General features: G+C 37.7%; 1 protein-coding gene across 1 annotated transcript in view; it reads left to right on the forward strand.

The window, feature by feature from the left end:
• The window catches only part of LOC150095178 (uncharacterized), a 251,994-nt gene that overhangs the window by 149,699 nt on the left and 77,111 nt on the right, over positions 1-25,184 (forward strand). The window contains exon 7 of the mRNA XM_090411216.1: positions 19,036-19,092. Within this exon, the coding sequence (XP_090267342.1) occupies positions 19,036-19,092 (57 nt within the window). The remainder of the gene's footprint in view (positions 1-19,035; positions 19,093-25,184) is intronic.

A 25,184-nucleotide genomic window follows, 5' to 3' on the forward strand; every position in this document is an offset into this window, starting at 1 on the left:
TGGATGAACTAGTGGAGGATGTCAAGGAGGAGGCACCATGGAGCATGCTGTTTGCCGACGACATTGTTCTATGCATATCAACCCGAGAATAGCTTGAAAATACCCTGGAAGAATGGAGAAAGGTATTGGAGGAGAGAGGCATGAAAATTAACTGGGAGAAGACTGAATATATGACAACGGAGAGTGACGAGGATATGATCATACGACTTCAGGGTGAAAGGCTAATTTCAGGGAAGAAATTCAAGTACTTTGGGTCAGTCGTCGAGAGGAGATTGTGACCTGAATGAGGAAATAGCACCGAAGAACATGCAGCTCGATGAACTGGAGGAAGATGAGCGGGGTCCTGTGCGACAAGAGAGTGAGTTGTAAGAGGAAAGGAAAACTGTATAAGATGGTGGTGAAGCTGGCCATGCTTCATGGCACGGAGACGTGGCCTATAACAAAGGCACAGGAGAGAAAGATGGAGGTAGAAGAGATGCGGATATTGAGATAGATGAGTGGTGTAACAAAGAAGGACATGATAAGGAATGACTACATCAGAGGGATGGTTAAGGTGGGACCAATTGGAAAGAAGATACAAGTAAGTAGGCTGATGTGATTCGGACATGTAGAGAGGAAGGGTGAGGAGTATTTTGGTAAACGAGTGGAGTATATGGAGTTGGAGGAAAAGAGGCAGGCCCAAGCTCAGGTGGAGGGATAAGGTGACAGAGGATCCTAGGGAGAAAGGATGGAGTCCGAAGGACGCCCTGGACCGGAGAACTTGGAAGAGGAAGGTTAAAGATCGGTGTGTTGACCCCGTTTAGCATGGAATAAGGCATAGTGAAAGAAGAAGATTTATTTAGAGGGTAGTTTATCTCACAGTCAGTTGGATAAAAGATGGAAATCTGTTAACTCTGAGTAGTCTAAGGACTGCATAAACTTGAAACCCTAATCTTGAGAGTACTTTTTTTGTTTTCGGTCTTCCATTAAGCAGGGTAATGGTTTGCTGTCTCACAGGGTAAGATAAATCATCATAGTGAGATTTGATTTGATTTGAACTCCATGGTAGACACAGGAAGTTAAAGGGGCAGTGAAGGAAAAGAACAAAGCATATCAAAAGTTCCTGGCAAATAAGTCAGCTTGTGCTCTTAGAGAATACAGAGACAAATGTAAGAAAGCTAAACACTGTGTAAAACTAGCTAAACAAAAGTCATGGGAGGACTTTTGTTTAGCTAGTTTGACAGTTTTGTTTTGTTTTGTTGACAAGAACATAGAAAATAAACATCAAGAAAATGGCAAAATATTTTGGACATTGTTGAAGAAACTTAGAAATGGAGGAAAGAGTACTGTAAAAGGAGTTAGAGATGCTAACGTGACATGAAAATGGGAGAAAAAGATATCCTTGAAGTATGGAGTAATTACTTCAAGAAATTGCTAAATGAAACAAGCAGTGATAGCACAGTGGTAAAAAAACACTCAACAGGCATATAGTCAGGAATACCTTTCCACATTTTAAGCCTTTGATGGCTTCAAGTATGGATATGTAATCCTGACTACATGCCTGTTCAGTGTTTTTTATCACTGTGCTATCACTGCTTGTTTCATTTCGACCAGAAATGTTGAAATATGGTGGTATAAAAGTCTTACAGTGGCTACACTGCATAGTTCAGAAGGCCTGGACAGAGGGACGAATTCCTGATGATTGGAGTAGAGCTCTCATAGTATCATATATAAAAAGGGAAATAAAACTGAATGTGAGAATTACAGAGGTATTTCCCTGCTGAATGTTCCTGGTAAGATATATGCAAGTATACTTGAGAAATGGTTGAGAAGAATTGTGGAAGAAAAGCTTGGTGAAGAACAAGCTGGATTCAGGCCAAATAGAGGCTGTCAGGATCAGATCTTCACTTTACGACAAATAGTCGAGAAAGCATGGGAATATAACAAAGATCTGTATTTAAGTTTTGTAGATCTGGAAAAGGCATATGACATGGTGCCAAGAGAGAAGCTATTTAATGTGCTACAGTTATATGGTGTCAATGGGGCATTATATCAAGCAATGCTTGGTGTTTATTTGAGTTGTACGTCAGCAGTTAGAATTCATGGAAGTACAGGAAGATGGTTTAATGTTAAATCTGGTGTGAGACAAGGATGTACATTATTCCCTCTGTTATTCATTATCTATATGGATCACATTATGAAGGAAAGTGGTATTAAACATGTTATCAAAATTGGAGATGTTAATGTCAGCTCTTTGCTTTATGCGGATGATGTTATACTTCTAAATAAATCCGCTACAAGTCTGCAAGATTCTCTGACTCTTAATTGAATAGCTGTTGTAATAGATATGGTATGAAGGTCAGCAATAAAAAGACAAAGACAATGAAAATAGGCAGAATCATTGAAAATGTCATCTGTGTTGTGAATGGAGAACCTGTGGAACAAGTAAAACATTTCAGCTACTTAGGCACGATTTTTACTGAAGATGGTAAATTAAATATAGAAATTGACAAAAGAATCAGCAAAGCTGGTATGGTGGCAAGTCAATTGAATAAATTCATATGGAATAAGATAGAAATTAGTCGGAACACTAAATTAGCTGTATACAAGACAGTGTTCAAATCAGTTTTAACTTATGGATCTGAGTGCTGTGTCAGAAGTAAAACACTTGACCAAAGACTAGAGACTGCAGATATGAGAGTCCTGAGAAAGATTATAGGCATGAACGGATGGCATCAATGGCAATATCATATTAAAAACAAGGATATTCGGAAAGAACTTGACATTGTCAGCATGCAGGAATGCGTTAGCAGAGCTAATCTCAGGTGGTATGGTCACTTAAACAGAATGGGCGAGGTAAGATTAGCAAAACAAGTGTTCTCTGCCAGGTTGGCAGGAAAACGACCCAGAGGAAGAGCAAGATAGAGGTGGATTGATACTGTACGAAGTGCCTTAGACGATAGAAATATAAGATTTGATAATGCTGGGCTGTTGTGGGGTGGATGTCTCTTGACCACCTGATGCTACAGTTCATCCCACAGATGTTCAATAGGGTTGAGATCAGGGTTCTGTGGAGGCCAGTCAAGTGTTGTGATGTTCATGTCCACGAACCATGCAGTTACAGCAGCAGCAACAGCATTATGACACCATGCATTGTCTTGCTGAAAGAGATAATGGTCATTTCCTTAGAAATGCCACAAAGTAGGAAGCGTTGCATTGTCCAGAATGTTCAGTTACATGTGGGGCCATGAGCTTACAAAGTTTATGGTCCCACAACAGAATTCTAATGCCAAACCAGGAAAAACAGGATAATGCCATCATGCAGCCACCTATGAACTTCATAATTAGGGTTATGCACACTGGTGAGAGATGTTCACTGGACATCCACTACACCCTCCATCTGCTCAGAGAGGATGAAGTGTGATTCGTTACTAACACAGCCTTCCAAGCTTCCACATTCCACTGTACACACTCTTTGTACCACTGAAGATGACTCTTCATTTTGGTAATATGGGGCTTGCATATTGCAGTCCTGCCATGGGTTCTCATGCTGTGAACATCAGTTCAGAATGCTTTTGTACAGATTCATGTTCTAGTTGATGCCTTCAACTCTGCATTCAATGTGTCAGCCAATGAATGGCAGCTTTTATATATTATCCTTCGTAGCACTATATGGTCACATTCAGTGAGTGCAGTTGACTCCCTGCACTTCCATCTCAGTATGGTATCACTGACTGTTAACCTGGAATGGCTCAGTTTGACAAACAGATAGTCCTGCAACATGGCATCCTCCTATCACAATGGTAGTATGTAGGATTCACATAAAATTCATATCATATCATGTGAACAAGCATGAATGAATTCTTATTGGTATTCACTGAGTTGGGCTTCCAGGTATTGAAGAAGTTGGCACTTAATAATCTTCACTGTTACTTTCAGTAGTATTATTGAAGGTGGGGAGGCAATAACTAGATGGCATTTATCTCTTTTTTTTTGGAAGGAACAGGCTGGATAAATGCTTGTTTTCATGCTGTTTGGCAAGAGTGTAATAGCTTGTATAGGCAATACTGAATGTATGCTAATTCTGGAACACAGTTGCAAGGATGCCATCTGAACTAAATGAGTTACTAATGTCAAAATCATGAAGAATTTTTCTGATATCTTTCTGATCAAAGACCAGAGAAGGTGGGCAGTGGGTTGTTTAAAGCGGGAAAAAGATTGATGCTGAGAAATCAGCCTTATTATTACCATGGACCATCTAGATGTTGAGAGGTGGAAGGACAGAAACTGCACCCAAAAGCCTTTTGTGAGGCACTAAAATGGTTGAGGGGTGCTTAAGGGTCAAAGCTGTATAACTGAGAGGAGACCTCCACATAGCCTTTAAAGGAATGCGGAGAACCGACCAGGGCTTCTGACCTAATGTCCAATCCTCACCTTCTCGTGGTGCACCCTGTTGGGTATCTACTTGGATACTGAACGAACGAGGATGGGCTGGCAATTTGGGATTTAGCCGACCAAATTGTATTCTTATTGGTTAAACCAAAATAAAAAATGATGGTACAACATGACAAAATTTCATGCCGGCTGGGGCGTCGCCCGGTTAAACAAGGCCCCCGTTGTTTTCGCCAGGGAACCAGGGCGAACAGCGAAAAGTCAGCTACTGGAACAAATCTGAAAACAAACCCCAACTCAACATCACCAGAGTTAAAGATCGGTACTATCAACGTAAGAAGCCTGAATGGCAAAGAAATGGAGCTAGCTGAGGAATTAGATAAGTACCAGATCGACATAATAGGGGTGACTGAAACAAAAAAGACCAAAACTGGTGAGATCTTTCTGAGCAATAAATACAAAATGTTATATTCAGGCAATAACAATCAAGGAAAAGAAGGAGTAGCCATAGTATTCAACACAAAATACGAGGCTAATCTTCTTGAATGGCAGTCAGTCTCAAGTAGAGTAATGTGGGCAAATATGAGAATGGGGAACTGGACAATGAGACTTATTTGTGCCTATGGTCCCACAGAAGGCTCTACTAAGGTAGAAGTGGAGGAATTTTTTGAGGCTTTAGAAAAAGCAACTGACACAATGAAAAAGGAAAAGTTGGTCCTTGTTGGGGATCTAAATAGTAGAGTAGGAAATGATTGTGAGACATACAAAAATATTTTGGGAAAATTTGGAGAAAAGAGCAAAGCTAATAATAATGGCAAATATCTGTTGGATTTCTGCTCAGGACATGGACTAGTTATTACTAACACCATGTTCCAACATAAAAATGTGCACAAATTCACATGGAGAGAAGAGGCTAGGAATAAGAAAAGTCTCATTGACTATGTTATTGTTGATAGTGATGTTTTCTCCCTGGTGCAGGACACCAGAGTGTACAGAGGATTTGAAATTGGAAGTGATCACTATTTAGTCTTGAGCAGGATAAAATTGAATTTCATATTGAAAAGAATAACATGTAAGAAAGTTTTAAAGCGAATAAAAGTTGAGCAGCTCTCAGATGTAAACTGTAGACTAAAATACAGAAATATTATTGAAAAGAAAATGAAAGAGTTTGAGAACAGGAATCAAACCTTGGAGATTCAGTGGCAAACTCTGAAGGAAACATTGATTGATTCTGCCAGAGAGGCATGTGGTGTGGTTGTGTGCAAAGATAAAAAAATCAGAACTCCCTGGTGGACACAGGAAGTTAAAGAGGCAGTGAAGGAAAAGAAGAAAGCATATCAAAAGTTCCTGGCAAATAAGTCAGCTTTTACTCTTACAGAATACAGAGACAAATGTAAGAAAGCTAAACAGTGTGTAAAACTAGCTAAACAAAAGTCATGGGAGGACTTTGGCAAGAATATAGAAAATAAATATCAAGAAGGTGGCAAAATATTCTGGAGGTTGTTGAAGAAGTTTAGGAATGGAGGAAAGAGTGCTGTAAAAGGAATTAGAGATGATAAAGGTGAAATGAAAACAGGAGAAAAAGATATCCTTGAAGTATGGAGTAATTACTTTGAAAAACTGCTAAATGAAACAAGCAGTGATGACAGCACAGTGATAAAAAACACTGACCAGGCATGCAGTCAGGAATACATATCCATACTTGAAGTAGAAAAAGCCATCAAAGGCTTGAAATGTGGAAAGGCAGCAGGAGTAGATGATATTCGACCAGAAATGCTGAAGTATGGTGGTATAAGAGTCTTACAGTGGCTGCACTGCATAGTTCAGAAAGCCTGGACAGAGGGACGAATTCCGGATGATTGGAGTAGAGCTCTCATAGTACCCATATATAAAAAGGGAAATAAAACTGCATGTGAGAATTACAGAGGTATTTCCCTACTGAGTGTTCCTGGCAAGATCTATGCAAGTATACTTGAGAAACGGTTGAGAAGAATTGTGGAAGAAAAGCTTGGTGAAGAACAAGCTGGATTCAGGCCAAATAGAGGCTGTCAGGATCAGATCTTCACTTTACGACAAATAGTCGAGAAAGCATGGGAATATAACAAAGATCTGTATTTAAGTTTTGTTGATTTGGAAAAGGCATATGACATGGTGCCAAGAGAGAAGCTATTCAATACGCTGCAGTTATATGGTGTCAATGGGGCATTATATCAAGCAATACTTAGTCTGTATTTGAGTTGTGAGTCAGCAGTTAGAATTGAAGGAAGTACAGGAAGATGGTTTAATGTTAAATCTGGTGTGAGACAAGGATGTACATTATCCCCTCTGTTATTCATTATCTATATGGATCACATTATGAAGGAATGTGGTATTAAACCTGATATCAAAATTGGAGATGTTAATGTCAGCTCTTTGCTTTATGCGGATGATGTTATACTTCTAAATAAATCCGCTACAAGTCTGCAAGATTCTCTGACTAAATTGAATAGCTGTTGTAATAGATATGGTATGAAGGTCAGCAATAAAAAGACAAAGACAATGAAAATAGGCAGAATCATTGAAAATGTCAACTGTGTTGTGAATGGAGAACCTGTGGAACAAGTAAAACATTTTAGCTACTTAGGCACAATTTTTACTGAAGATGGTAAACTAAATATAGAAATAGACAACAGAATCAGCAAAGCTGGTATCGTGGGAAGTCAATTGAATAAATTCATATGGAATAAGAAAGAAATTAGTCGGAACACTAAATTAGCTGTATACAAGACTGTGTTCAAACCAATTTTAACTTATGGATCTGAGAGCTGGGTCAGAAGTAAAACACTTGACCAAAGACTAGAGACCGCAGATATGAGAGTCCTGAGAAAGATTAGAGGCGTGAACAGATGGCATCAATGGCAATATCATATTAAAAATGAGGATATTAGGAAAGAACTTGACATTGTCAGCATCCAGGAATGCGTTAGCAGAGCTAATCTCAGATGGTATGGTCACTTAAATAGAATGGGAGAGGAAAGATTAGCAAAACAAGTGTTCTCTGCCAGGTTGGCAGGAAAACGACCCAGAGGAAGACCAAGATATAGGTGGATTGATACGGTACAAAGTGCCTTAGACGATAGAAATATAAGATCTGATAATGTTGGAGTCTTGACAAGTAACAGACTGATTTGGAGGAAAATTGTAGATAGGAAGTTAGTAATGATGTAATTTTTTCATGTAGTACTGTCATATCCTGTACACCCCTTGAGGGTACATGGCAGAATTTGATGATGATGATGATGATGATGATGATGATAAAATGGTTGAATGATATTTGTGCAGGGTGTGCTTTTTTTTACAGATGTTGCTGACTATAATAGGCTAGTGTGAAGCTGGAGATTTTGTCTGTAGCCATTTTGAAGATGCTGAATTTTTATGGATTACTTTGGCATACTTCTTGGAAAACTAGGGCATGATTAATTGTCAGTGGAAGAAGGCCCATCATGAATTATTTCAGTTGTTTAATCATCGGGCATTTGGATCAGGAGAGCAGCATGAGTAATCCAACCATGAAAAAGAACTGTAGAAATCCCAGAGATGATCCCATTTGGTACCATTTGAGTTCCATTGAGCACAGAGTTGAGACAAGTTGGTGAAGGTTGATCTGTAGAAAAGCAAATATGGATAAAGTTAGTTACCAGGAGACCTGAAATCTGTAGTGTATTTGGAGGAAGAGTTGGTTAAGAAAATGACCAGACTTCTCTGGTATTCTGGTTGTAGATGGATAATTTTTGTTAGATTATTACTAACATAAGGGCATGTCTTCCAACTTAATATGAAAAGTTAGAGAGAGTAGCCAGTTTGAGTTAATGATATTCCAACTTAATATGAAAAGTTAGAGAGAGCAGCCAGTTTGAGTTAATGATATTTAAAATCTCCAAGGAAAATGATCTCTTGTTTGGATAATTAGACTGTATAAAATCGCCCTTTATAAATAAATAATCAAAGAGATCAGAGTCATTATCGTAATGAGGAAATTGTAAAAGGCAGCAAATGAAATGAACAGAATGTGCCAAGGAATTTTGACCCAGAGTGGTTCCTAAAAGGAGGAAATCAGGGTTTAGTAATCTCTGGCATCATATCTTACAAATGCATATCTATCAAGCTTCTTATGGAAGATGTTGTGCAGAACATTATTGGGAGAGATGGATAATAGTTATAATAGAATTTGAAATTATCAGAGTTTCAGCACCACTGCACTGATTTAAATTTACATTCCATAATTTTATATTTAGTTTGTAAAAATATTAGTTTAATATTTCCTCATACAAGGGCAAGAGTGAATCCTCTCTATGGAAACCTTTTTTTAAATGTGCAGTATGCTTAAAATCATTTTGCCGGTTCGTTTAGTTTTTATCCCTTTGTAGACATAAGATTTCACAATTATAATCAGAATTTTTTTTTTTTCTTTCAACAGATACTAAATTGCATTTTAATGTTTTTCTATTCTGAAAACTGTTACCAAGAGTTTTGTGATCAGCTATTAAGATTCTTGAAACATCCAAATTTTTAGATATTTAACTTAAAAGTGTATATTTTAGTCGTTGTCGAGTCTAGCTGGTGAACGGTCGTGCTATCGGAGAGCTCCTGAGAGATTTGTGTTTTTTGTTGATTTATTGGTGTTTTGGATTCAATTTTTTTTGTTTTGGTGTTTTGGATTCAATAATTTTGGTATATTATTAGAGCTTTATTAACGTGGTTAGTGTACTAAGTGTTTTATAACATAATCTATGTCGGAAGTCGCCGCTAGATGAATTCGTAATGAGTAGTGTTCGTGCAAGCTCCAGATAAGATAAGTATCATTTTCAGTTATCGATACAAATTACTTAATATTGTGTAGTTTTGTTTTGTTTGCCTTGCGTATTTTAGTGCGTCTATTTTTGGTGTGTTATAACGTTTAATTTGACAAAACACGTTACAGATAAATATGGCACCTGTGCGTAGGAAAATGGCGGCCAGTAATGAAGGTTCGCCATCGTTATCTAAGAACGGTAGCATAAAAGAAATGAGTCAGTGTACTAGCTGTGAAATGTACGCTTTGCGGAGTGCGGTCGGAGTGTGGTTAGATGATGATAAAGGATTGAATGTGTGTAGAAAATGTAGGGAGAATGCGGAATTGAAGTGTATTTCGGATCGTGAGTGTGATATTTTTGTCAACCTTCAAAATGAAGGAAATAGGGATATGACAAGAAACGGCAAGGTTGTACATGAAAATTGTGAGAGTGTGAATGTAGAAAGTGTGAATGATAGTATAAATGGTTTCTCAGAGAACAAAAAAGATGAGATAGATGCATTGAGTGAGATCGCGTTGTTGAATAGTGCGATAGAAAGAGCAAAACAGCAGCTAGAGTGCATGAACAAAAGTAGACTGAATGAACCAACCAATAATAAAAGGTATGACAGGAAAAATAGACGTATGAATGTGAACATGAACAAAATGAAGGATAGAGTGCTGTATGGAGACTCGTTAGCACGAGGTGTGTTAGTAGAGGACTTGACAAAATCGTACCAACCTGGTGCGACCATAAAGGACGTAACTGCGTCTATTAGAGAGCAAAAGGAAAGGGTGAAAGAAATGATTGTTGTGGCAGGTACGAATGATTTGAAAGGAGATAAAATTGAAATGATAGAAGACCTGAATGAATTGTTTGAGGTAGCAAAAGAAAAGAGTGAGAGAGTTAGAATGATTAGTCTTTTGCCACGGTATGACAGTGAAATGTTTAAAAGGAGGGCTATAATTGCAAATGACTTTATGCGTGGGTTATGTATGACGAGTGGTGTGGAATTTGTGGATGTGTGGAGTGAGTTTGATGGGCGAAAGGATCTATATAAGATGGATGGCTTGCATTTGAATGGTTACGGTGTAAGAAGACTTGAGAAAGTGTTGCTGAATGTAGTGGATGTGCAAATTCAGGGAAACTAGATTTGTTAGGGGGGGGTAGAGATACAGTCCTTATGGAGGCAGTTGAATGTAAGAATGAATATAATATGCCAGAGCAAATAAGGACAACAAATCAGAGTAGGATAGTTAATATAAGGCATCAAGGTAGGGTTGGGGCTAATGGGGGTCTTAAATTCATGTACACTAATACTAGGAGTATTAGGAACAAGAAGGAAGAGTTTTTGGCCATGGTTGGCACTTCCAGACCACAGGTTATAGGTATTAGTGAAACATGGCTGACTGTAGATGATATAACTAGTGGGATTGAATGTGATGGGTATAGTGTGTTCAGGAATGACAGAGAGAATAAAATGGGGGGGGGGAGTATTGTTGATGATAGCTGATGAGCTACAGCCAAGGAGAATAGAAGTTGAATTGCAGGATAGAGAAAAGAGCACATTTGAGGCCATTTGGTGTGAGATTGTGGCTAGCAGAACTAAATATACAATTGGGTGCTGCTATAGACCAGGTGATGGAAAAGATGGTGGTGACAGTATGCACAAGCAAATAGAAGAAATGGGTGGAAGGAGGGTGATTATTATGGGAGATTTCAACTATGGTCGCATTGATTGGAGTGAGGAGAGGACACACGGGAGGAAGGAACTGGATTTTATGCGGTTATTAAGGGATAACTATCTGCGACAGCATGTAATGGAAAATACTAGGGGTCAGAGAGTGCTTGACCTAGTAATTACATCTGAGGATTTGGCTGTAACAAATATGACCACATTGCCACCAATCGGTGAGAGTGATCATAGGGTCTTAACTTGGGAGGTAGCTAAAGGTGTAGAATTTTCAATTAAGACAGGGTACATGTGGAATTATCGGGCGGGAAAGTACGACAAGCTTAGGAGTTTGATTGGTTCAGTGCCATGGCATGTACAACTGCAAGGACTAGAAGTTGATAGTGCATGGGAGGTAGTTAAGAAGTGCTTGCATGAAGCAATGGCTGACTGTATACCTAGAGTCCGAATAATAAATCAAGTAGGGGTTAAATGGATGAATAACACCATTAAGCTTGAGTTGCAAAAAAAGAAACAACTATGGAGGGAATTTAAGGAGAAGGGTGACCGGCAGGCACATGAACGGTATAAAGCGCAGGCCAGAAGGGTGACGAGTGTGGTAAGAAAAGCAAAAAAGGATTTTGAAAGAACATTGGCCATGCAGGCTAAAGAGAATCCTAAACAGTTTTTTAGATATGTAGCAAGTAAAAGGAAAAATGTACATGGCAGATTGATTTTAAAGAATGCCGATGGTAGGGAGGTAACTGAATCAGTTGAGTTACTGAGTGAGCACTTTGCAAAAGTATATCATCCAGGTGGTGACATTGCAGAAACGAATAAACCAGTAGATTATACGGGAATTGTGGTTAATGAAGTGGAGGTGAGTAGTCTATTGCATAACCTCAATGTCAATACATCTGTGGGATTGGATGGTGTACCAGCTCGTGTTGTACGAGAAGCAGCTAAAGATTTGTCAGTACCCTTGACCATTTTGTTTAATTTGAGTCTCGGGTCTGGGTTAGTCCCGAGCGGGTGGAAAGAGGGGAAAATAGTTCCACTGCATAAAGGTGGTTCCAAGACTGCTGTTGTAAATTACCGACCGATTAGCATATCAGGAATCATTGTCAAGGTCTTAGAGAAAATAGTCAAGAGGAAAATACAAGATTGGATAGAAGAAAATGGGATACTGTATCGGGGACAGCATGGTTTTGTGAAGGGTAGGTCATGCCTCAGTAACTTGCTCACGTATTATAACACAGTGACGGCTGAACTGGATAAGGGTAATGGGTTTACGGTGATTCTGCTGGACCTTGCCAAGGCCTTTGACAGGATTCCACATGGAATTCTAATCAGTAAATTGCAGCATATGGGAATGGACATAGGGTTGGTGAGATGGATAGGAGGGTGGTTGACGGAGAGATATCAGAGAGTGGTTTACTCAGGAGTAGAGTCCACAGGACGGCCTGTGACTAGTGGTGTGCCACAAGGATCTGTTCTTGGACCACTGCTGTTTAATTTGTTCATAAATGATATAGGAAATGATCTGAGAGGAACAGTTCATTTGTTTGCGGATGATGCGAAGTTGGGTAGGGCAATAGTGAATGCAGATGACGTCAAAATTTTGCAGGATGATTTGGATAGATTGGAGGTCTGGGCTAAGGAGAATGGATGTCAGTTTAATGTGGCAAAATGTAAGGTTATGCATTTTGGGGTGAAAAGATTGGCGGCAGTTTACTGCATTGGTGGAACCCAGCTCCAGGAAATTGATGAGGCACGAGATTTAGGAGTGTTGGTGGATAAGGAATTGAAATTTAGGGGACACATTGCAAAAGTGACCAAAACAGCTCATCAAATCACTTGGTTGCTGAAGAATACGTTGACAAGCAGAGACAAGCAGGTTATTGTTCCTCTCTATCGAGCCTTGATAAGACCCCATCTAGACTACTGTGCTCAGATTTGGTCACCTAGGTTTCTTCTTGATGGGGAGGAGGTGGAGAGGATCCAGAGGCGAGTGACCAAGATGATAGCAGGTCTGTGGAATGAACCGTATGAGAACAGGTTGAGGATTTGTGGGTTGCAAAAATTGGTTGATAGGCGGAGGAGGGGAGATATGATTGAGACATTCAAATTACTGAAAGGTTTCTATAAAATTAATTCAGAAGATATTTTTGAGAACAGGGCTAGTTGTGGGAGGACTAGGGGACATCCATGGAAACTGGGCAAAAGTGTGGTTAGTAAAGGTGTTAGAGCTGGGTTCTTTACTTTTAGAGTAGTGAATGAGTGGAATGCGCTCCCTGAGTCTGTAGTGGATGCTGTGACAGTGAATGAGTTTAAGGCGAGGTATGATAGATACTGTATGAATGTCAGATAGTTGTGATGAATATGATTTGGGGCCTCCCTCGATGAGTCTAATGACTCCCTGGAGTTGCCCGTAATAATAGTAATAGTAATAGTAATATTTTAGTCCTTATTATTCTGTGTATATACAGGGTGTTCGGGATAAATTTGACATATTTATAATTAATTATATTTTTCCGTAAGTTACATGTATTAACACACACTTCTCTTCATTTAAAAGTTTGGACCCTTCTTCATTCATATACAAGATGTCAGAAAGGATGGATAGCTGGAACCCACCTGAATCATGGAAGAGAATAACTTGTATCATGATGATTCGTGCCCGCCATCAAAATAAGGATATTACGACTGCTGCCCAATGCTCCCTGAATACAGTAAAAACAATCAGGCATGAACTAGAGACTTGCAATGGTGACTACGAGGATGTAGCAAGAAGAAAGATCCCTAGCAGACGATCTGATTGCGTTCGTACAGCAGAATTCCTCGCAAATCTGCAGGAACAGGTGTTGAAGAACCCTGGCATTGGAATTCGGGCTTTGTTCGTGGAGTTGCTAACTGTAGTCAAGCCCTGGATAACAAGGGTAGCCAATGGTAGGCCGTATGTATGGCAGCAGGATTCGGCCCCTTGCCACACCTCTGGGAAAAGTCAAAAATGGTTGTCTGAAAATTTCTACGACTTCACCAGTCCAAATGTTTGGCCTCCAAACTCCCCAGACCTTAACCCCATGGATTATTTTGTATGGGGCGCAGTTGAAAAAGACACCAATCGCACTTCCAGTAATACAAAAGCCCAGTTAATGGATAAAATTAAAACAGTTTTTGCAGCCCTTCCCAGGGAGACTGTAGCATCAGCTTGTTCGAGGTTCCGAAGCAGAATTGAAGCTGTGATCGATGCTAATGGTGGTTATTTTGAGTAAATCTTGTTGATAGTATTGTAATTAACTCTGCCTGTAATGTTTTTTTGTCAATTCATTAAATTTAATAGATACAAAGAAGATTTTCTTTTTCCTTACGAAACTGTCAAATTTATCCCGAACACCCTGTATATCTTTTCATATATGCTGTTTTGTACCTAATTATTTTGCATGGCTATCTAAGCGGTGGCTTTGAAAATGGTTTGTAAAGATAATACCACAAGATTTCTTCAGTAAAATATCTGCATCAATAATACAATATCTAGTTCTGTATTTAAATATAATAGAAAAATATCATGTATATACCTGAACGCATTCAGGCATGTAAAAATTGGATAATACGCTGCATTAATTGATTGTGTATTCTCAGAAAGCTTTGGAATATCTTTTCAGAATTGCACACTGAATCACATGTAACTAAGCATATTCATTTCTCAGTATTTATGTCCAAAAATTACTTCTGCATCTTTATTTAAAAAGGTAATTGGAAAAAAAGTTAAATTTTGGTTTTCTTTTACAGTATTTGTGATATTGATTTTTAGTGGGATTTTCCTTAAATGTGCCTGATTTATTTATTTTGTATATTCCCTTGAAAAGGGTATCTGATTCTGGATCCTGGACTTATTTTGAATATTATGTTTGAAGACCTAATGAATCATTGTTGTAGATTGTTGGCAGCTTTCATCACTAAGATGATTAGATTTACTCAGCCATTCCTTATTGACTATTTAGGTTCCTTTTTATGTATAAGAATTAAGTCCAAAATGTACTAAAAAAAGAATGGGTGAAAAAAAATTGAATGATACGGATTATTGTGAAGTCAATTGCAGACTAGTGATACTTATTGCAAAACAAGTTTGTGAAGATATGCAGTGCAGCTTATCCATCTTTCAATCTAAACATATTTTTCTAGGCGATTTAGAACTGCTGCAATTCTGATTAAAGTTGGAGTACACTAATGTTTTTCTGAGGGAAAAGAAAGATACTTTTTACCATTAACATATATGTACACTATATTCTTTTTTAAATACCGTTACTATTACTCTAAATAAAGAAATGAGTAAATACTGCTCTGAAGCTAGAATGTTCATCTAAATGTTTCTCCAATTATGCATTCTCATAGTTTGTTTGAAATAATTTTGCTACTAAATGAAGTCAGATTTTAAACTATGAGAAGGCATAATTGTAGAAACATTTAAGTGGATACTGTAGCATTCTAGCTTTAGAAAAGTATTAACTCGTTTATTTAGTTACTTGGAAAATAATGTGTAACATCAAAAAGAAAATTAAAATTAGGAAAAAATGTAGCAAATTGCAACAATCTAGACTGACCAGTTCTAGATTTTACTTATAATGTCCCACCACCTAAAGAATAAGTGTCCCAGTCTGTTACTGATGAGCAGCTGCTTCTCTAAGCAAAACAAAGTGCTCTTTATATTTCACTGTAATTTTGTACAGAATTATGTTTAAGTCAAAATATTTTATTGTTATTATTATTATTATTATTATTATTATTATGCATTTATAAATATTTAAAGTAATCTCGAGAGACGTCAAATGGAAAGCTAGTTTAACAATAAAGCTCTCAGCTCTTTGTGCATTTTGTCGAGAGATTGGTGGATTTAAATTATTTTTCACATAACTGTGAAATATTAATTTTTGTATTGTATGGTGGCTGATTAGTATTTAAAATTAAAAGTGTAATTTTTGGAAGAATCATAACATTCTCAAAAATGTTATATGTTCGTTTAATATTTGATATGCAAAACAGAATTTTAATTTATTAAGAAACCTTTGGACTTTATTCTGATGTATTAAAATAAATGTGCCATAACTTATTTATATATTAGTCCAACTGAGAGCATTTTCCTGTGGCACATTTTTTTTTTCCAGATATCATCACAAACTTTACCAAAAAACAAGAAACATGCTATTTTGAATACAGAAGAAAATCTTACCCTTTGTGTGGTATTCATCTTTGTACCTATGTTCAATATTGAATTTCTCTTTTTGTTGTATTGCTTTTTGTTTGTTTTTTAAGTAAATTTCTTTATAGAAAGAGTAAAAAAAAAAAAACACCTGTGGTATTGGATTGTATACCAGCTCCAGTTTTACATGCAATGGAATTGTCAGTCACCTTGACCATATTGTTTAATCTAAGTCTCAGCTCTGGGTTACTCCTGAGAGGATGGAAAGAGGGAGAAAATAGTTCCATTGCATAAAGGAGGCTCCAAGACTGATGTAGCAAATTATTGACCAATCAGCATTTCAGGAGTTGTTGTCAGAGTATTGGAAAAGTTGGCCAAGAGCAAAATACAGGAATGGATAGATAGATGGAAATAGGATACTGTAGAGAGAGGGGGGGGCAACATGTTTTTGTGAAGGATAGGTCATGCCTCAGTAACTTGCTCACATTTTATAATACAGTGTCAGCTGAGATGGATGAAGGCAGTGGGTCTACAGTGATACTGCTGGACTTTGCAAAAGCCTTTGACACGATACCACATGGCTTTCTAATCAATAAACTGCAGCACATCGGGTTGGATATAAGGTTGGTGAGGTGGATAGGAGAGTGGTTGATAGAGAGATATCAGAGAGTAGTTTATTCAAGAGTAGAGTCCAAAATAAAGCCTGTGACTAGTAGCATGCTGCAGGGTTCTGTTCTTGGACTGCTACTCTTTAATTTGTACATTAACAATATAGGAAAGGATCTGAGAGGAAACTTCAGTTGTTTGCCAATGATGCATAATTGGGTAGAGTGGTAGTTAATACAGATGATGTTAAAATTTTGTAGAATCATTTGGATAGATTGGCAGACTGGTAACACAAGTGGCTAAAACAGCTCATCATATTACTTGGTTACTGAAGAATACTTTGACGAGCAGAGACAAGCAGGTTATTGGTCCTCTTTATCAAGCCTTGATAAGATCCCATCTTGACTACTATATGCAGATCTGGGCACCAGGGTTTCTTGGCAATGAGGAGGTAGAGAGATCCACAGGCGAGTGACCAAGATGGTAGTAGGTCTATGGAATGAACCTTATGAGAATAGGTTGAAGATTTGTGGATTACAGAAACTGGTTGATAGGCGGAAAAGGAGTGATATGATTGATACATACAAATTACTGAGGGGTTTTTACAAGATTCATTCAGAGGAAATTTTTCATAATGGGTCTGGTGGCAGGAGAACTAGGGGCCATCCATGGAAACTGAATAAGAGTGTGTTAAAACTAGGTTTTTTGCTGGAGAGTAGTGAATGGGTGGAATAGGGTGCCATGACCGTGAATTAATTCATAGTAAAGTATGATAGATACTGCACAAATGTTGGATAGTTCTTCACATGAAGTTTAGGGCCTTCCTTGATGAGTCTAAGGACTCCTTGGAGTAGCCCATAATAATAGTTTTCTTTGAGAAATAGCATATTAGTTTTTGTTGTGTGCAGGTGGTGGTGGTGTATATCCTTAATTGTTTATATTGAGGCCATATACATATTGGAGTGGATGTAGAGGTTTTTTGTTTTGCATGGTATATAATTAGAGAAATCTGTATTGATGTTATCACTTTAGTAGATTGAAGGAAGAAAGCTTAAGAAATGAGTTACTATTACAGGACAATCTGATTAATTGATGGCCTGTCTTTCACAGATGTACTGTAATCATTCTTACATTGACATTTGACATTTTTGCTTCTATACATATTTTCATAGATGATGTTCTGCTGAACTGACTACCATTTCCTCCACAAGAACGTGAGCAGCTGCTAGTCATCATCCTTTACTCTTCACCTCCAAACTTACCAAACCAACTGCTCTTCCTCACCTTTTCATGCTATCTACATCTCTTATTTGGAACAACCCCACCCTCCCATACTTACATGACAGTTGAAGGTTGGAGTCCTCCCCAAGGACTCCAACCTTCAGCTGTTTAAGAAGCATATCAATAGATCCTTCTTCTTTTTTTCTTAACTTCTTGGCCATACATAGCACTGATCATAGATTTTTCAACTTTTAGTATATGTCTAATATATATTTAAAACAAAAGAAAAGTTTTGAAAACAAAAATATCAGAAAAAAGATCCCGTGGAAATCCAAGAAAGGATGACTTGATCCATTTAGGTGTGGTTTAGAAGACTGGAATATAAGAGTTGGTTATCTCGAAAGACATGATAAATATTATAGTTCTGGAAAAAATGTGGGTTGGAAACTAGAATGTGAAATCTTACTGGTGTTAGCTTATCATGTTCATCTGAAGCATATATGTAGAAAATTATTATGGCATTGATTATTTAGTAATGATGTAAATTTTTCATGTAGTACTATCATATCCTGTACACCCCTATAGGGTACAAGTCAGGAATTTGATGATGATGATTTTTTTATATATAAGGATATTAACAATTCTAAGACCATTATCAAGAATTTTGAGCCAGATCAAATTTTTTTAACCTGAAAATGAATATTATCACTCATAATCTGGTGATAATATTCATAGGTGAATATTATCACCATTTGTCTATCAGCAGTTTGTTTCTAATCCTATTATGGTATAGATGTTTGTGCAAGTCTTTTACCAAAGTTATATTTTTGTTGCCCAGTATAACATACTACCACCCTGCTAGTTGGAAGCTGGAAAATTAAAGGAAAAAATATCAGATATGTAGGTAGTCTTAAGCAAACTCAAAAATGTGAACACTGAAAATAAAGCAGGGGGGGGGTAGCTTACATTTAAAATTGTGTTTAAATTCATAGAAAGTTCATGTTTTCCATTCACTGTTAAAGAATTTTGAGGAAAAAAAAGTTCCATTAATAAAACTGATATAAACAGAGTATGTTAGTGAAGAATATCAGAGAGTATGTTAGTAAAGAATATCATTCAGTGTAATAATATACGTGTCCTCTTTCTCCACACAGGAGTCATCAAGAATATGAAAGGAAATTACGAGAACAGATACTAAATTGTCAGCAAAGGTAATATATATATATATATATATAGTTTTTTTATTATTTAAACATTAAGGTCATTTTAATGAAATCATCATCATCATCAAATTCCTGCCATGTACCCTCAAGGGGTGTACAGGATATGATAGTACTACATGAAAAAAAATTACATCATTACTAACTTCCTATCTACAATTTTCTCCAAATCAGTCTGTTACTTGTCAAGACTCCAACATTATCAGATCTTATATTTCTATCGTCTAAGGCACTTCGTACAGTATCAATCCACCTCTATCTTGCTCTTCCTCTGGGTCGTTTTTCCTGCCAACCTGGCAGAGAACACTTGTTTTGCTAATTTTTCCTCCTCCATTCTGTTTAAGTGACCATACCACCTGAGATTAGCTCCGCTAACGCATTCCTGGATGCTGACAATGTCAAGTTCTTTCCTAATATCCTTGTTTTTAATATGATATTGCCATTGATGCCATCTGTTCATGCCTCTAATCTTTCTCATGACACTCACATCTGCGGTCTCTAGTCTTTGGTCAAGTGTTTTACTTCTGACCCAGCTCTCAGATCCATAAGTTAAAACTGGTTTGAACACTGTCTTGTATACAGCTAATTTAGTGTTCCGACTAATTTCTCTCTTATTTATATAAGAGAGATAGGATATATATATAGATATCCTATCTTTCTCTTAAGTGATACGGTAGTTACTCCTATCTGCATCAGCTTCTGTCAGTCGTATAATAAATTTAGTTTAATCCTTTATCCAAGCATGTGCAAACAAAGTTTGCACCTGAAAGTATCTTCAGGACTGGGGTAAAGTGGTACAACACCGGGCAACTCCTTGCAAAGGTGGTGCAAGCGACCAACACTCCTATCTCAGTATCTCCCATAATGCAAAAAACATCTCCTTTCAGATATGTATAATGTTATGCATTAAGGGAAGGGCCACTACCCAGACTAGTTTCGACCTTTATTGAGGTCTCTTCAGTGGGAGCCAGGCCCGAGTGGAGATACCAGGCAGAAGCATTAGCAAAGTCATCTCCTCCTATAGGAACTGCACATACTTTGATGAAGGATTAAACTAAATTTATTATAGTCTGACCAAGTGAAAAATAAACTTTCAACTTCTGTCAGTCATGTGTGCTCTTGACAGTTTGCCTGTTTAATATGCTGAAAAATCCAAATTTCTGGAAAGAAAATTTTTGCCACCTCAGTATGAGACTAGCTAACTCACTTTTTAGTGGAAATGACATAAATATTCTTTGTGTCCCAGGTGAGATTTGAACCCAGATCTTTCCAAATAAACAGCATTGTCATTGCTACAGAGACTGACATCCCAAATATATATACCATCATCATTCCTAAAGCCATAGTCTGGTACCGTTGTCATTTGCCATTTCCGTCCTTTTGCAGAACCATTTCTTTGCGCTGCCCCTAAACACCTCCCCAAATGGATAGCGTTTGGGGAGGTGTTTAGCACTCCTCAGCACTCTGATAGAGTTTCCTCTATCAGAGTGCTGAGGAATGGTGTCTAAGGGAGACTTAACATATTTTTCGAATGGGTCCCTCTGCCTAAAACCCAAGTGCATCCCTTGGTAACCCACGCAACGGACAATGCAGTATTACCATTATATGATGACCTGACTATGTTACAGTGTTTGATAGTGCCCTATTAGCACTACCACCTCGGTTCAGAGCTGCTCAGGTTTCCCCTCATTGCAGCTAGCTTACATATCTGCAAGCCATTTCACTATCCACCACCTGTAGACCCACCCAGTAGCTGAGGCTCACCCTGGTTCCTTCAAGCGGTTGCAGGGCTGACAAGACTCGACAGGGTCAGAAGCTCTGCAATTCGGAAACCTTCAATACTCAACCGCTGCTTTTCTGTGTTGAGAGATCACAGTTACGATGGTATGGGCACCTGGTCAGAATGCTACAAGAGAGGCTCCCCCAGCAGGCCCTCTTTGCCAGAGGGTAAAAGGCCAAGGACTTGCTAGATAGACTATATCCAAAACCTTGGATGGACACGTCTGGGAGTCCCACCAGAACACCTGAGCTTGGTGGCCAAGGATCGTGACCATTGGAAGTCCCTCTTGCAGCTGCTGCCCCCACAACCCAATTAGGAAAGGTGGGCCTTGAAGATGGATGGATTGATATTATCATCGTCATTTTCAGCCATTTTTGATCTACTGCTGTAGAAGGCCTTTCCAAGAGCTTTTCTGATTTCAGTGTGTTTTCTTCCATTGATGTCAGTAGAAGAAAGATGCTAATCAGCCAAAGAAAATATGCTTAATCTCATGATTTCATAAATCCATTGCGATTTTGGCCTGGCATTGTGGTGATTTTTCCTCCTGTGGAATCTAATCCAGTACTTGTTTTGCCCATCATTGGTCTTGTCTTTGAGCAATATACCAAATGCATTGACAGTTAAGATGTTTTGCTTTTTTTTTTTTATAATGCCAGAGACTTTGGTTTCAGTTCTTATCTGAGTATTTCTTTTGCAATCCAGTCTTGTGATGCTAAGCTTACATCTTTCCATGCTAAGTTGTGTGGTTCCTCTTAGTTTTTGTGTTTCCTTTGCATTTCACAGCCACATGTCAATATAGGGAGAATATAAGTTTTAACCAGAATACTCTGGTTAAAACTTTATTTTTAGGAATAATGGTAATTGCTTTTGAATATTGACTGTAATTTTCCAAATGCTTTTCATCCATGCATTGTTTGTCTTTTGATCCATTAAAGTCGATTGTTCTAAGTGTATGTAATTACCCACTTGTTCAATTTCATCATCACTGATTTTTATTATTTCTGGTTGTTCATAACTATCGAACATAATGTGGGACTTCTTTAGGTTTATCTTTAAGCCAGCTGTTTTGCTAACAATTGGGTGCAGTTTCCCAGGTTTTGAATCTGAATGGGCAGGTAATGATATTATGTAAGGATAATGTGGGCCCAACGGGATGTTGAAATGCATGTACACAAAAAAGTATCAGAAATAAAGGAGAGGCATTTTTGGCATTGGTCAGCTCGACTGGGCCAAAATTTATTGGCTTCAGTAAGACCTGGTTATCAGAGAATGTTGTAATTATGGGGATAGAATATAATGGATATTGTATTTTCAGAGAAGATAGACGGAATAGGGCAGGAGGAGGGATATTATTAATGATAGCTGAAGAACTTCAACCAACAAAATTAAAAGTTAAGGAAGATTGTGGGTCTGAGAGAAATGGTTCATTTGAGACTGTCTGGTGTGAGATAGAAGCCAATAGGACAAAATATATTGTCTTAGTTTAGACCTAGGGGTCTATACCAACATGTAATGGAAGGGACCAGGGGTTTGAGAGTGTTGGATCTGGTAATCGCATTATGATGGCATGCATCTGCAGATTTGGACAATAAGTGCAGGCTGAGCAATTATCATGGGAGACTTCAACTATGGTGATATAGATTGGAAGGAGGAAAGGGTACCTGGTAAAATGGCAATGAAATTTACACAGTTACTAAGGAATAATTACCTGAAACAGCATGTGATGGAAGAGATCTGAAGTTTGAGTGTGTTGGATCTGGTAATAGCATGAGAAGATCTATCTATAACTACAATAGCAATTCTACCTGTGATCATGGAAAGTGATAGTGCAGTCTTGTCCTGGGAGGTTGTTCAATATAATAAGGTGGAAAGTTCAGTCAAGAAAGGTTTTATGTGGAACTACAAAGCTAGCAATGGTGACAAACTTAGGAGGCAAATGAGAGCAGAGCCTCTAAACTACATAGAATGAATTGTCATTAGTGTATGTGAAGTGGTTAAGGATTGCTTATCCTCCTGACCCTAGCTATGCAGAGTGCATACCTAGGATCAGGACGATAAACCGAGTAGGGATAGTGTGAAAAGAAAGGCTAAATAGATTTTGAGAGAAAATTAGCTAAGCAGGCCAAAGTAAATCAAAAAGAATTCTTTGCTACATAGCAAGTAAGAAAAAGAATAATTATCGAAAGATAACTATACTCAGTACTGATAGTAGGAAAGTGACAGAAGCTTAAGAAATAGTTGAGTTACTATGTAAGCACTTTGCAAGGTGGTGATTTTGCAGTTACTGATGTCACAGCAGAGACGGATGTGAATATTGAAGTAGATGATCTGGAGGTACTCAGTACATTTAAAAATATCAATGTGAATAAAGCAGTGGGCCTGAATGGTATGTCAGCTCATGTTCTATAACAATATGCAAATGAGCTGGTGGTGCCTCTGATGAAGTTCTTTTATATAATTCTCAGCTCTGGCAAGGTTCCATCATCAAATTCCTGCCATGTACCCTCAAGGGGTGTACAGGATATGATAGTACTACATGAAAAATTTACATCATTACTAACTTCCTATCTACGATTTTCTTCCAGATCAGTCTGTTACTTGTCAATACTCCAATATTATCAGATCTTATATTTCTGTTGTCTAAGGCACTTTGTACTGTATCAATCCACCTATATCTTGGTGTTCCTCTGGGTCGTTTTGCTGCCAACCTGGCAGAGAACACTTGCTTTGCTAATCTTTCCTTGCCCATTCTGTTTAAATGACCATACCACCTGAGATTAGCTCTGCTAACGCATTCCTGACAATGTCAAGTTCTTTCCTAATATCCTCATTTTTAATATGATATTGCAATTGATGCCATCTGTTCACGCCTCTAATCTTTCTCAGGATTCTCATTTCTGTGGTCTCTAGTCTCTGGTCAAGTATTTTACTTCTGACCCAGCTCTAAGATACATAAGTTAAAACTGGTTTGAACACTGTCTTGTATACAGCTAATTTAGTGTTCTGACTAATTTCTCTCTTATTCCATATGAATTTATTCAATTGACTTCCTACTATACCAGCTTTATTGTCTATTTCCATATTTAATTTACTATCTTCACTAAAAATCGTGCCTAAGTAGGTGAAATGTTTTACTTGTTCCACAGGTTCTCCATTCACAATGCTGTTGACATTTTCAATGATTCTTCCTATTTTCATTGTCTTTGTCTTTTTATTGCTGACCTTCATACCATATTTATTACAACAGTTATTCAATTTAGTCAAGGAATCTTAAAGACTCGTATTGGATTTATTGATAAGTATAACATTGTCCGCATAAAGCAAACAGCTGAGATTAACATCTCCAATTTTGATATCATGTTTAATACCACTTTCGTTCATAATATGATCCATATAGATAATGAATAACAGAGGGGACAATGTACATTCTTGTCTCACACCAGATTTAACATTAAACCATCTTCCTGTACTTCCTTCAATTCTAACTGCTGAGCACTATCAAACAATACTTAGTCTTTACAACTCAAATAAAGACTAAGTATTGTTTGATATAATGCCTCATTGACACCATATAACTGTAGCGTATTGAATAGCTTCTCTCTTGGCACCTTATCATATATCTTTTCCAGATCTACAAAACTCAAATAGAGATCTTTGTTATATTCCCATGATTTCTCCACTATTTGTCGTAAAGTGAAGATCTGATCCTGACAGCCTCTGTGTGGCCTGAATCCAACTTGTTCTTCACAAGCTTTTCTTCTACAATTCTTCTCAAGTATACTTCCATATATCTTACCAGGTAAATACCTCTGTAATTCTCACATTCAGTTTTATTTCCCTTTTTATATATGGGTACTATAAAAGCTCTACTCCAATCATCGGGAATTCTTCCCTCTGTCCAGGCCTTCTGAACTATCCAGTGCAGCCACTGTAAGACTCTTATACCACCATACTTCAGCATTTCTGGTCGAATATCATCTACTCCTGCTGCCTTTCCACATTTTAAGCCTTTGATGGCTTTTTGTACTTCAAGTATGGATATGTATTCCTTATTGTATGCCTGTTCAGTGTTTTTTACCACTGCTATCACTGCTTGTTTTATTTAGAATTTCTCGAAGTAATTACTCCATACTTCAAGGATATCTTTTTCTCCCGTTTGCATGTCACCTTTATCATCTCTAACTCCTTTTACGGTACTCTTTCCTCCATTTCTAAGCTTCTTCAACAACCTCCAAAATATTTTGCCACCTTGATATTTATTTTCTATGTTCTTGCCAAAGTCCTCCCAAGACTTTTGTTTAGC

Source organism: Typopeltis vanoorti, chromosome 21 (assembly GCF_054136105.1).
Source record: "Typopeltis vanoorti isolate ZY-2024b chromosome 21, IOZ_Tvanoo_1.0, whole genome shotgun sequence".
NCBI classification, from domain to species: domain Eukaryota; kingdom Metazoa; phylum Arthropoda; class Arachnida; order Uropygi; family Thelyphonidae; genus Typopeltis; species Typopeltis vanoorti.